General features: G+C 35.9%; 1 protein-coding gene across 5 annotated transcripts in view; it reads left to right on the top strand.

Moving 5' to 3' along the window:
* Nucleotides 1-14071, top strand: part of ACBD6 (acyl-CoA binding domain containing 6) — a 210863-nt gene that overhangs the window by 76464 nt on the left and 120328 nt on the right. For all 5 annotated transcript variants that reach the window (XR_001823808.2, XR_001823809.2, XR_001823807.2 and 2 more), the window contains exon 5: nucleotides 833-938. Coding sequence is in view for 1 of the 5 variants with exons in the window: in XM_017524446.2 (XP_017379935.1) it covers nucleotides 833-938 (106 nt within the window). In the remaining 4 variants the exon portion in view is untranslated. The remainder of the gene's footprint in view (nucleotides 1-832; nucleotides 939-14071) is intronic.

The raw sequence follows: 14071 nt of genomic DNA, 5'->3' as shown, positions 1-14071 counted from the left end.
TTATATTTTATAAAATTCAGTACACATATGTGGCAGTTTCGTTGTTAGTATTCTAAATTAGTGATCTTTATGGGAGTCACGGATTCTTTTAAGAATCTGATTGAAACAATTCTTCCCCCAATGTATGCAACACCCAGAAAAATGCACGTGCCTTACAAAGATAATTCTGTACATTGTTTAGAGAGCTCATAGATTTCATGTTAAGAACTTCTGCTTCAGATTTTGGAATAGACTGCAGCTGATTAGTCAAAAGGCAGCATAATATAATAGAAAAATGTACTGTATACAAAATCAGTTGATCTAAGTGAGTTCTAGCTCTTTTTCTACCTTTGATAAATGTAGTACCATTTGGCAGGTCATTTAACCTCTCCTTTTTGCCTGTTTCTTCATTTGTAAAGTGAAATTGTTGGATGAAAGAGTAAGTGAATTAGCACATGCAATATACTTAGAAGAGTGCTGGGTGTGCTTCCCGGCTTTTCCTTCTAGTCTTTGATTCTACTATCTTATAAAAGATTTCTGAATTTTTAATGCCCCTCCCCCTCTTTGTCCAATTAATTTTCTTTCCTTTAAGAAAATTGCTTTCATATATATATTTAAAACTTGAATAACAATTAATTCTCTTATCCTGTAAGGCAAGTAGGAAACTAAGAACTTTAGCCTTTTCAGGAGTTAGATATATTACATCTGCTGAAAAATTATTACCGTTCATGTAAAATTTTTTTATAAACAGATTCCGTTAACACCTATGTCAGCAGCAAACAGATTGTGTTAAAAATATGTAACTTTTATGTATTACCCAGTAAGAAAACACCTTTCTTTTTTTTTATTCTAGGGAAGAAGACAAAAATATATTTGATTACTGCAGGGAAAACAACATTGACCATATAACCAAAGCCATCAAATCGAAAAATGTGGATGTGAATGTGAAAGATGAAGAGGTATGAAAAACATGCCCCGTTAATTATTTCCCTGTGCATTATTAATTATTATCCTGTGCATTGTTGTTCTGCCCCAGTGCCTTTTCCTAAATGGTAGGCCAATGAACTACAACTCAAAGTACAGTATGGTTAAGAGTATCAGAATATTTAAATCAGATGGTATTAGCTAGTTAAGATACTTTCTGTGATTATGTCCAACATATTTTTTATCTATGTTTTAGAAGTTACTACCTGAAATTTGTAGGTGTCTAATAGCTTCTATTTGTTTATGCTAAAGGGAGAGGTTATTAGCATACTAAGTGAAATCTGTAGGTAATAGGAAAATCTCATTTATAAATAGCTTTCATGTCTTCTGTTATACCTTGAACAACTAGGTATATTGCTTGATAAATATCTCTCTAGAAAACTGTCAGAGTTTTGGTAAAACAATAATTTAAATGCTGACCTACTTATTAAAGGAATCCTATAGTAAATTACTTTATAAAATGTATTACTTCTTTTTTTTAAAGAGAGACAGGGTCTCACTCTGTAGCCCAGGCTGGAGTGCAGTGGTGCGCTCATAGCTCACCGCATCCTCAAACTCATGGGCTTAAGTAGTCCCCTTGCCTCAGCCTCCCAGGTAGCCAGGACTATAGGCATGTGCCATTACTCCTGGCTAATTTTTTATTGTTTTGTAGAGATGGCCATCCAGGTTGGTTTTGGCTCTTTTTTATTTTTGTATGCTGTGGCCGTCCAGGTTGGTCTTGACCTCCTGGCCTCAAATTATTCTCCTGCCTTGGCTTCCCAAAGTGTTGGGATTATAGGCATGAGCCACTGTGCCTTGCCTATTACTTCTTAATTTATTTGTGTTGTGAATAATACCATTCACATATTGAGTTTTGACTGACCCTGAATTATAGCTGTTAACAAAGGAGCAAAGTTTACTAATTCACTTATAATCATTTTCTCATTCTTTGGTGATGCAAGGTGGCAATTGTTAGAAAGAAATCATTAAGTGATCACAGATAATCTGTAGAATAGACAATAATCAACTTATATGTAATTCAGAGCTCCCTATACAGGTTAGCCCTTAATATTATCTCACCTTTAAGGAATATCTTTCCTGTGATGATATTGTCAATGGCATCTGGAATTGAAAATGTAAGACTGTGATACTGCACAAACGGACTAGTAATACTGTGTGTTTTTAACTAAGTAGTGAAACAAACAGAGCTAAAAGATGTGGATAGAGAAAAACCAGAAGTCAAATTGTGAAAAAATAATACCAGGTCTTCTTACTCTAATAGGGTTCTTTTTCCTTTTCCTTTTTCTTTTATTTTTTATTTTTTGGCCTTTCAGGGTCAGAATACAAGCATACCTCTGAAATATTGCATATTCAGTTCCAGACCACTGCAGTAAAGTGACTATCATAATAAAGCAAGTCACGTGAAATTTTTGGTTTTCCAACGCATATAAAAGTTACACTATACTATAGTTTATTAAGTGTAGAGTAGTATTATATCTTTTTAAAAGTACATACCTTAATTTAAAATAGTTTATTAATAAAAAATTCTGACAATCATCTGACTTGCCTTCAGCAAGTCATAGTTTTTTTTGCTGGTGAAAGGTCCTGCCTCAGTGTTGATGGCTGCTGACTGATCACAGTCATGGTCACTGAAGACTGGGGTGGCTGTGGCAATGTCTTAAAATAAGTCAGCAGTGAAGATAGCTACAATGATTAAGTTTTCCTTCATAAAAGATTACTCTGTACATGCAATTACCCACTGTAGAACTTCTTTCAAAATTGTAGCCAATCCTTTCAAACCCTGCCACTGCTTTATCACTGAGTGTATGTTATATTTTAAATTTTTTGTTATTTTAACAGTGTACACAACATCTTTGCTGGAGTAGAATCTGTCTTAAGGAACCACTTTCTTTGCTTACCCATAAGAAGCAACTCCTCATCTACTCAAGGAACTAGGATTGTAGGCACCCACCACCATACCTAGCTAAATTTTTTTGTATTTTTAGTACAGATGGGGTTTCACTACGTTGGTCAGGCTGGTCTTGAACTCCTGACCTCGTGATCTGCCCACCTTGACCTCCCTAAGTGCTGGGATTACAGGTGTGAGCCACTGTGCCAGGCCCTCAGCCTATCTTTCGAAGCTTTGAGGCCAGCTATTGACTTCTCTCCAGCTGTGAAAGTCCTGGATGGCATCTTCTTTCAATAGTAAGAGTAGTCTGTTTTCTCTACATTGAAGGTTGTTGTTGACTGTAGTCACCTTTATCAGTTACTTTAGCTAGGTCTTCTAGATAACTTGCTGCAGCTTCTACATCAGCACTTGGTGCTTTACCTTGTACTTTCATGTTATGGAAATGACCTCTTTCCTTTAACCGCATGAACTAGCCTCTGACTTTTCTTCTGAAGCTCCGTTACCGTTCTCAACCTTCATAGACTTGAAGAGAACTAGGGCCTTGCCCTGGATCAGGCTTTGGCTTAAGGGAATGTTGTGGCTGGTTGATCTTCTATCCAGATCACTCATTTTTTCCACATCAACAATAAGGCTGTTTTACTTTTTTTATCATTTGTATGTTCACTAGAATAGCACTTTTAATTAAAAGTGCTCAAGAATTTTTCACTGGCATCCACAAGTTGGCGTTTTGCACAAGAGGCCTAGTTTTTGGACTGATTCTCACTGTCACTCAGGCTGGAGTATAGTGGCATGATCAGGGCTCACTGTAGCTTCTGCCTCCTGGACTCAAGCGATTCTCCCACCTCAGCCCCTCAGGTAGCTCAGTCCACAGGTGTGCACTACCACACCTTGCTGATTTTTGTATTTTTAGTAGACATGGGGTTTTGCCATGTTGCTGAGACTGGTCGTGAACTCCTGGGCTTAAGTAATCTGCCTGCCTTTGCCTCCCAAAGTGTTCGGATTACAGACATGAGCCATTGCACCCAGCCAAACTTCCAATTATTTTAATGTGTCTTTTGCAACTTACCTACGTAATTCTAAATAACATACTTATATTTCTTGATTTTTCAACTTTAGACATTATTGATTTCTTTCTGTGTTATATTTAGATATAACTGTTTTACTCATCTTCCCCCTGACCCTCCTGATATAATTATGTCACAACTTTTAATTTCAGCTTTCTGATTGAATCTCTGTTGAATCAGTATTAATATTATTATGACTATGTAGATATGCATTGCTAAGCTGTGGATTGTACTTGTGTGTATCAGTCAGCTTTTGCTGCAGCACAAACAGCCCCCAAATTTCAGTTGCTTAAAGCAACAAACATTTGTTTTTTTGCTTATATCACTGTCTCATGAGATGAGTGACACCATCTCATTTATATATTCTTACAATGCACTTACTTGATTTCTTGCTTTGTATTAATTTGATATTTCAAAAGGATTTTGGATCAGTTGAGACAGTCCATATATTTTAGCTGCTTTTATTATTCTTAATAGTATGAGTGAAGACTGATGATAATATAACAAAGAAATGAATAAGCCACTTTTCAAAGTCACGGTTTTTTCACTGGAAGTATCTTGTGTGTACAATATGATGGCTGTTAATACTTATCTTTCAAATAACACATACTTTATACAATGCATGTGATAGTTTACAGAGTACTGTCACTTACTACTTTATTATCTTTACAACAGTTCTCTAAGGCAGACATTGTCGTCATTTTACAGACAGGAACTGAAGTTCAGAGACCAGTATTTACTTGCTCAAATGCATATAACTGCTAAGTAGAAGCCAGGTCTGGGGGAGTGTCCTTCCTACCACTAGATTTTATAAGGATAAATTAAAAGAAGAAGTATAAGCAGTTGTCCTTTGGACTTCCTTGTGTTATGCTCTGATTTGCAATAATTTCTTTTATAAAATGTTGCTAAAAGGCAAATCCACATGTGACCTTCACAAAGATCATTGGATGGACAACAGTGATGGGGTGGAATAAGTGCCTAGAATACAGATAGCTTACACTAAATAACACATATTTTGTGTTTGAAAAGGAAATGTATTGCTTCTGCCATTTCGTTACTTTGATGTAGTGCTGCTTTCCAGACCTTCCAGTTTGTTACCCATGCAGCTACCTTTACCCTCAGCCTGCCAGAACATTGTGTTTCATGAACAGATGAAGTGCTTACACATTCATAGACTGAGACGCCAAGAATTCAGTTGGGTTCTCTCATTGCTCCAAGCAGATTTCTGCCCTCTCAGCCATGACAGCTCAGGTCGGGCTTTGAATACTGATGGCAAACCTTTTATTATTAATCAGGGATTTATATGAATTAATTTAAGAACATAAGGGAGGTGGGAACTTAAAATGAAAATCAAACTTAACATCCCAAAATAAATAGTACTGCTTCATCACATTTAAAGCTCTAGCAAATAAAACAATTTGGTAAGCCTTGATGATGGACTAAAAGTGTGTATCCTCAAAATTAAAGTTCTAGTTAAATATTTTCAACCCTTTTTGTCCTTTTGACATTTTCTTATTATAAGCTGGGTAACAATTAGAGTTCCGAAAGGACATTCAGTTCTTTTTTCTATTTATCTGGTATTTGAACTGGAGGTATTTCCCTGTTGATTCCCTAGGATTCTCTGAGATAGTATACACTTTTACTAAAAATGTTGATTCAGCGGGCTCAACCTAATTTTATGACTGAAAATCACGTTTATTGCATTTAAAATTTGCTGTGAGCACATAAAGAAATTTAATTATAATAATAAAATGATAAGCTACATTTGTATTCCCACACATTGAAATAAATACATATATTATTAACTGATAACTATGAATTTATAATTTATAATTTGTTACATTATCTGAAATACATACATTTGGATCTAAGTATTGTAGTATATGAGCAAATATATATGAAATGCCTTTTAAATTAAATGTATTTCATAATGAAGTTATTTTCTCGTGCATGAGTGTAATTCCTAGAGTACCTCTTTTATTCATTAAAGCTGCAATTACTACAGGTTGAATATTCCTTATCTGAAAATCCAAAATCTGGAATGATTCAAAATCTGAAACTTTTTAACAACAGCATAATGCTCCAAGGAAATGTTCTTTGGAGCACTTTGTATTTCAGACTTTTGGATTAAAGATGGGCAGTCAATAAGTATATAATGTAAATATTCCAACTTTTTATTTTAATCAAAAATTTGAAACACTTCTGGTCCCTAGCATTTGGCATAAGGGATCCTCAACCTATGTATTTGTATTTCATAATGAAGTAGTATACTAATAATATAGTAAGGCATATATTTCTAATTTGAGAAAATTGCCTGGTATTTCGTACTGATAAATTAATTAGGGGACAATGTCTATGTTTTGCATAATAGAAAAAGTCTTATAGTTATGCTTAGATGTTTCAGGGTCCAAGTTTCTAGCACCATGGTGTCATACATACTTTTTAAAAAAAAATTAAATGAGGCCAGGTGCAGTGGCTCACACCTGTAATCCCAGCACTTTGGGAGGCTGGTGGATCACGAGGTCAGGAGTTCAAGACCAGCCTGGCTGAGATGGTGAGACTCATCTCTACTAAAAATACAGGAATTAGCCGGGTGTGGTGGTGGGTCCCTGTAATCCCAGCTACTCGGGAGGCTGAGGCAGAGAATTGCCTGAACCCAGGAGGCGGAGGTTGCAGTGAGCTGAGATCACGCAACTGCACTCCAGCCTGGGCGACAGAGCGAGACTCTGTCTCAAAAAAAAAATTTTTTTTAATTAAATTAAATTACAACTTTTATTTTACTTTAAATCATTTGAGAAATGCTTGAAAATTACGTTCAAAATATGAAGGGAAAAGTTAAAGAGAATATCTTAAAGGCTATTTATTTTTTTAAATGGTGGTTCAGTTTTTATTTTTGACCCACATTACTACAGCTCTTCACGCCTACCATATATTTATGGTTTTTCCAAGAAAATATCTTTTAAGGGGAAAAGATGATTTCAGTAATTTGTAAAGTATATTTAAAGTATGGGCAGAATATTTGCTATCAAACATCAGGCTCAAATTATGTTTATATGATTCCAGTCACACGTTATTTCTCAGATCAGTGTACTATACAGTCAGCATTAAATACATGCTTATTGTTAGTATTTAAATAGTATTTTAAATCTTTGAAGTAATTTAAATGTTTTAGATCAAATGTAACAAGGCAGTCTTTTAGCAAAATAGATGACATTATTCCAGTGCAGCTGTTTATCATCAGTCCTCTCAAAAGCATTCATACATAGTTTATTGGTTTTCCATAGATTCTTATCTAATGGACTCCCAAATTCCACTTTTATTGGGCTGCTGCTTTAGTTACATTCTTTCCTTTCTGTCCTTTTGACAGTATAATTGTTGTCATTAGCCATTTTCCATAGTCTATTGATTCTTTCAGATACTTTGAAGAAGGTCACCTTTCTCTTGACTACCGTTTCTTTCCTTTCTTACTTTGTTTTAAATCTACGGCTCATAACATAATACAGTTTGCGTGCTTTCGGCTTGATAAACTGCTGCAAACTCTGGCAAAACTGTGACAGTACTAATGTAACAGAAAAGCAAAGGATTAAGAGGCAGGGTCAGCATACTGAGGCTAAATTTATGCAGTTATATGAGATTTGAGGAAGGAAGAAAGAATGCATCCTCTTAAATAACTTCCTATATCAGACTATATGTTGTTTTGGTTTTATAGTTGATTAAGATGTTAATTTGAAGGACCTTTGTTTATTCACACTAATGACTGAGAAATGCATTACAAATTGTGTATTAGGCTTGTTTGCATTAATGTAGGCAGTGCTGTTTAAAAATCCAGCCTATGGTCATGCTTTACATCAGGAATTCAGATTTAACACAAACTCAGAAAATAGTGAAAACAGTTTAAATCCTGTGAACCTTGGCAAATTATTTTTGGTATTTTTTCATTGTGGCAAAATATACATAAGATGTAATTATTTTTAAATCTACAGTTCTGTGACATTAAATATGCTCACATGAGGCCGGGCACTGTGACTCACACCTTTAATCCAAGCACTTTGGGAGGCCAAAGCTGGTGGATCACCTGAGGTCAGGAGTTCAAGAACATCCTGGCCAACATGGTGAAACACTGTCTCTACTAAAAAAATAAAAATTAGCTAGGTATGGTGGCACATGCCTGTAGTCCCAGCTACTCGAGAGGCTCAGGCAGGAGAATCACTTGAACCCGGGAGGCATAGGTTGCAGTGAGCCAAGATCATGCCACTGGCACTCCAGACTGGGTGAGACTCACTCCAGAGTGAGTGAGACTCCATCTCAAATATATATATATGTTCACATGAGCCAAAGTGTGGTGGCCCACACCTGTAATCCCAAGTACTTGGGAGGTCAAGGCATGAGGAACTCAAGCCCTGGCGCTTAAGACTAGGCTGACCAACACAGTGAGATCCCATCTAATAATAAAAAATGAATAAATAAAATAATAAATTTATGTGTGTAACTACCACCACCATACAAATTTTTTATCTTCCGCAGTTGAAACTGTGTACCAAGCTAGGTGTTGTAGCTGATGCCTTAATCCCAGCACTTTGGGAGACTTAGGTGGATGGATCACCTGAAATCGGGAGTTCGAGACCAGCTTGGCCAACATGGTGAAACCCCATCTCTACTAAAAATATAAAAATTAGCCACCCATAATGATGCACATCTGTACTCCCAGCTACTCCAGAGGCTGAGGTAGGAGAATCGCTTGAACCTGGGAGGCGGAGGTTGCAGTGAGCTGAGATCACACCGCTGCATTCCAGCCTGGGTGACAGAGTGAGAATTTGTCTCAAAAAAAAAAAAAAAAGAGAAAAAGAGTCTCAGTACCTATTAAACACTACCCATTCCTCCCTTCCCCTGCCCCCTGGCAACGACCACTCCATTTTCTGTCTCTGAATTTGACTACTGCAGGTGCTTCATTAAGTGGAGTCATAATAATATTTGTTCCTTTTGACTGGCTTATTTCACTCAGCATAACATCTTCAAGGTTTGTCCATGTTGTAGCATGTGTCCGTTTCCTTTGGTAAGCCAAATAATACTCCATTGTATGCATATACCACATTTTATTTATTCACATATCCATTGATGGACGCTTGTTTTGCTCTTACCTTTTGACTGTTGTAAATGATGCTATGAACATAATTGTACAAATTTTTGTTTCTTTTTTTCTCCCAATAATTTATTATGAAAAATGTTAAACATACAGAGAAGTTGAATTTTACAGTGAACATCTGTATTTCCACCATCTGGATTCTACCATTAGTATTTTACTATTCTTGGTTTATCTAGCCAGTCATCAAATATATTATATTTTTTGATACATTTTAGAGTACACAGACAATAGTACACTTCGTTCTAAATATCTTAACATGCATAATATTAACTAGAATTCAGTATTTTTCTTTTAAACTAATACTTATATACAGTGAAATGCACAAGTCTTAAGTGCACTTTTGATGTACTTTGACAAATGCATATGCTTAAATAACTGAAGCCCCTATCAAGATATAGAACATTACTGTCACCCCAGAAAATTTCCTCATGTTCCTTCCCAGCCACTCTTTTGATCCCAAAAAGGTAACCACTGTTTTGATATCATTCTACCGTAGATTAGTTCTCCTTGTTCTAGAACTTTATATACATGGGCTTATACATATGTACTCTCTGTGTAGGGCATCTTTTATTCAGCATAATGTTTTTGACACTCATCCATATTGCTATAGTTCAGTACTTCCTTGTTTTGTACTGCTGAATATGTTCCATCATGTGAAAATGCTATTGTCTTATGATGGATACCTGGGCTGTTTTCATGGCAACTTCCTATTATTATTGCTATTAATTACCTCCTTTATACATGATGAAATGATACCTCCTTTTAATATTCCTTTACCGTAACTAACATTATAGCTTAGTAAATTCTTGTGAAGGGATTTTTTTTCCCCTTCTGAGACAGTCTCACTGTTTGGCCGAGGCTGGAGTACAGTGGCTCAATCACGGCTCACTGAGCGATGACCTCATGGGCTCAAGCAATTCTCCTACTGAGCTGAGCCTCCTGTGTAGCTGGGACTACAGACACCATGCCCAGCTAATTTTTGTATTTTTTCTAGAGATGGGTTTTTGCCATGTTCTCCAGACTGGTCTCAAACTTGCCTGCTTTGGCCTCCCAAAATGCTGTAGTTGGGGGCATGAGCCACCACACTGAGCCAGATTTTTTTAAAGTAGTGTATTTAAAATTCTTCTCAATTTCATGACAGATTAGCAACACCATTTTTCCCTACCCTAGATATTTGCCAGTGAAAGAGGTACTGTAGTTGTTGATTTTAAGTGTGTATCACACATACTGGTGTGTGGTTTTCCTTTTAATGCTTGTGAGTAAATTATCCTGCAGGGAGTCATTGGTTTCCATGCTAGGTATATCTTGAGATGTTAGACTGTCTCCCTATCTTATTCCTAAGTTTTTGAACCAACATTGTCATTTCACTGTGGACGGAGAAGTAAAAGAAGGAGGCATTGTGTAATTTCTGGTGGTTGCAGGTAGGGGTCTTCTCACTATGGCCACCTGCTAAAGTAGTAGCAGCAAAAGGTGGAAGATAGTACAGAGGAGATGGGGTCATTACAGGTTGTTTGTAGTTGAAGTCAATCTCTACTACAATTGTAAATTGATACCCAAATTTTTTGCAGAGAGAAATTCAGGTCCACCTGTTTGCAGTATTTCATTTGCTATTAGACAGTACCATATCATATACCATATGTGTTTATGGAATGGCAGATGACAACTCTTACAAATTTAAATATACCAACTTTGCCATGTTTTATCTACTGTATGTATGGTATACATACTTTGTATTTGATCTCAAAATACCGTAAGAACATCAAAACTCATTTTATAATAGAATACCTCCCTCCTTCCCTCCCTTCCTCCCTTTTTTTTGACGGCTTTGCTCCAGCTCAGGCTGCAGTACAGTGGCACTATCTTGTCTCACTGCAGCCTCCACCTCCCAGGTTCAAGTGATTCTCCTGCCTTAGCCTCCCGAGTCGCTGGAATTACAGGCACGCGCACCACCACACCCCACTAATTTTTTGTATTTTTAGTAGAGACGGGGTTTCACCATGTTGACCATGCTTGTCTCAAACTCTTGACCTCAGGTGATCTGCCCTCCTCAGCCTCCCAAAATACTGAAATTATAGGCGTGAGCCACCATGCCTGGCCAGAATCTCTTCTCTTTTCTTTAAGTTTGTGAAATTGAGGGGGAAAATCTAATTTAAAAAATTCTACACGGTTTAAGGACAAGTTACTAAGGAAATCAAAGAAGCATTTCATATATTAAGATGTGCTCTCTGTATTTTCCAGAAGGTGTGAAAGTAATAACACTTAATAGGTTAGCTGCTACCCTGCACTTTCAAAGCACTTTAGAGTCATTCATCTGTCTGAGGTAGGACAGTGTTAGCATCCTTGGTTAATAGATGAGAACTCTTTTTCCCCTTGTATTTGAGTTCCAGAATTTATTCAGAGCTCTCCAGTGTTTGTGGCTTCTAGTGGCCTAACAAAGATTCCTTTTAATAATGGCTCTCCCTCACCAATCTCCTGAATACCTCTGGGATATTTTTCCAGAAGAGTTTTAAAAATTAGAAACAAAAAATTGTCACTTTTTGTGGTAGCAATAAAAATAAATTTAACTTGAAAATTTATAAGAGAGATTATCACTCATGGAAAAAGATAATTATATGGACAAATAGGTAAAATATTTCATAAACTTAATAAAGTTTTAGCAGATACAGCTTTAATGCACACCTAATTCATGGTTTTCCTCTGGAGGAGAGATTATGGAATCCTTTACCGAAAATAATTTAATAATTGTGTTGTGTTGGTTTAGGTGTGTTTGTGGTTAACAAAGAGAAAGGAAAGAAACTGCAGGTATTTATTTCCTGATATTATCATAATTATAAGGATAGCATCTCTGCAAATTACCATTATCTTAAATTGGAGCATGTTTAGAGGAACTTTATAATTTGAAGAAGTAGAAGGTATCACAGACACCTCATTTTGCTGGGTTTTGTTCACTTACGTATAGAGCATCTTGAAGGTTAAAATCCCAAATCCTGATTTGTTTTGTCTGTGTTTATTTACACGTATGTTTAATCCCACTCTTGTTTTTGAGCTTTTTAATAGTGCATGGAATATTAATCATTAGGTGGTCTTAATGTAGATCTCTTCAGTGCTTCTACAGAAAGTCATTGTCAGAGAATTCATTCTAATTCAAGGTTAATTAGTGTACCATTAAAATAATGTGTTACAAGAATTAATTGCATTGCGGGTCAGAAAATGTGTTAAAAAGCATGGTATAAATGTCTGAGAGCACACCATCCTTCTTAAAACATTGCTATACATGTGCCACCCTTCTGGAAAATAGATCCAAAGTGAAAATCACTATGGAGGTCCAGTCATAGGTGTTTCCCCTAAAGTAAATTTTTGGCACCACATGGAAAATTTAAAATATAACTCCCATTAACAGTAAAATGTGTTGCTTGTCAGCTTTACCATTGTGAAACAGCTCAGATTTATATTACAGCTTTAGTTGATGTAACCCTGTTGGGTCAAACCTAAGGAAAATTCAGGAACATGGTCGAGAGATGGAAATTATCTATACATTTTATGGTAAAAAAAAAAAAAAAAAAAAAAGTACAAAACATAGTATGTTGTCCTACTTAAGTAGAGTGTAGTTTTTGTAAGTACCCTGTGTAAATATATTATACATCATCTTAACTGTGTAGTAACTTTTGTCAGTAGTTTAACCTAGTAGCCATAAAATGCACACTTAAAATTAGAACTAAAAATGGTAGACTTTGAAATTTTATCTGATTCTTTTAATGTATTAATGAATGTTGTGAAACAATGGCATGGACCTGTAGAATATTTTATTCATTAGTATTTGTTGAGAGTCATTAAAATATCTAATTGTTCGTATGGAGGACTTTTGAATTAGAGCCCTAGTAACAGCAGGTCACATTAGAGCTACAAAAATTTTAACATAGGAAACTGTGCTCTAGGACTCAACTATACATTTTCACCTGTACTCTTAGAATTGTCTCCACTAAAAAATAACTGCTAGTGGGCTCTGAACAAGGTAAAATAAAATAGTTTCGATACTACAACAAATTGGGAATGATTTGCCCACATTTTTAAATTCTCTGCTTCCCTCCCTCTTAGGATTTTGCTTAAGCCTGTTAGAAAACAGATATTCACAAGTAAATAATAGTAAATCAAGCAAATGAAAGCAAAAGAAGACAATTTGTCGGGGAGAAGTTTTCCTACTCTGTTTTTCTTTTGAAGAATAGATCCTACTTTAATTAGTTGAACTTATAGGTGTGTGAAGAGAGTCCGAATGATAAAAACAATGTAGGCAGTTTTAGAAAAGCTTTCTTGAAAGGTGCTTTCTGCTTTAAAGCAATCCTTGCCCCAGCTTGTATCTATTTAAAATCTTTTCTAAAAGGACATGAAGCAGGAATTTCAACTTAATGTTGAAAAACATCCCATTCTTTATAAATCACAAACATCATTTCCACCTTCAGAAGGTAGTAAGCCATACATCACTCATTTACTCATAAAAGCCCTTAGCTTTGGGGGTTTTGTTTATTCTTCTGAACAAAGTAGGCTTATTTATTTATTTTTTCATTAACTAGAACAAGATTTTCTGGCAGTAGAGAATAGAAATAATGCATGTAGTAACTGTGAGTCTTTGGTAGACAAGTGTTAAAATTAATATTTCATATTGAACAGTTTATCTCCTAATAGTTAATCATCCATTCCCTTTTGCAAGTGGCTTTCACAGTCAACTGTTTGATAATAGACACTAATAGATTGTGCTAGTGTTTTTGAGGTATTTCAGAGTGCAAACTTGGCAATAATAAGGAGAAATGCTTATTTTCAAACTTTTTTTTCCCCCATTTATTTTATTGCATTTTAGGTTTTGGGGTACATGTGAAGAACATGCAAAATTGTTGCATAGGCACACACATGGCAGTGTGATTTGCTGCCTTCCTCCCCATCACCTACATCTGGCATTTCTCCCCTTGCTATCTCTCCCCAGCTCCCCACTCCCCACCGTCCCTCCCCTATTTCCCCCCA

Source organism: Cebus imitator, unplaced genomic scaffold (assembly GCF_001604975.1).
Source record: "Cebus imitator isolate Cc_AM_T3 unplaced genomic scaffold, Cebus_imitator-1.0 Scaffold33, whole genome shotgun sequence".
In the NCBI taxonomy this organism is placed as follows: Eukaryota; Metazoa; Chordata; class Mammalia; order Primates; family Cebidae; genus Cebus; species Cebus imitator.
Note: the sequence above shows the minus strand (reverse complement) of the source record. Positions and strands in the feature narration are given on the sequence as shown.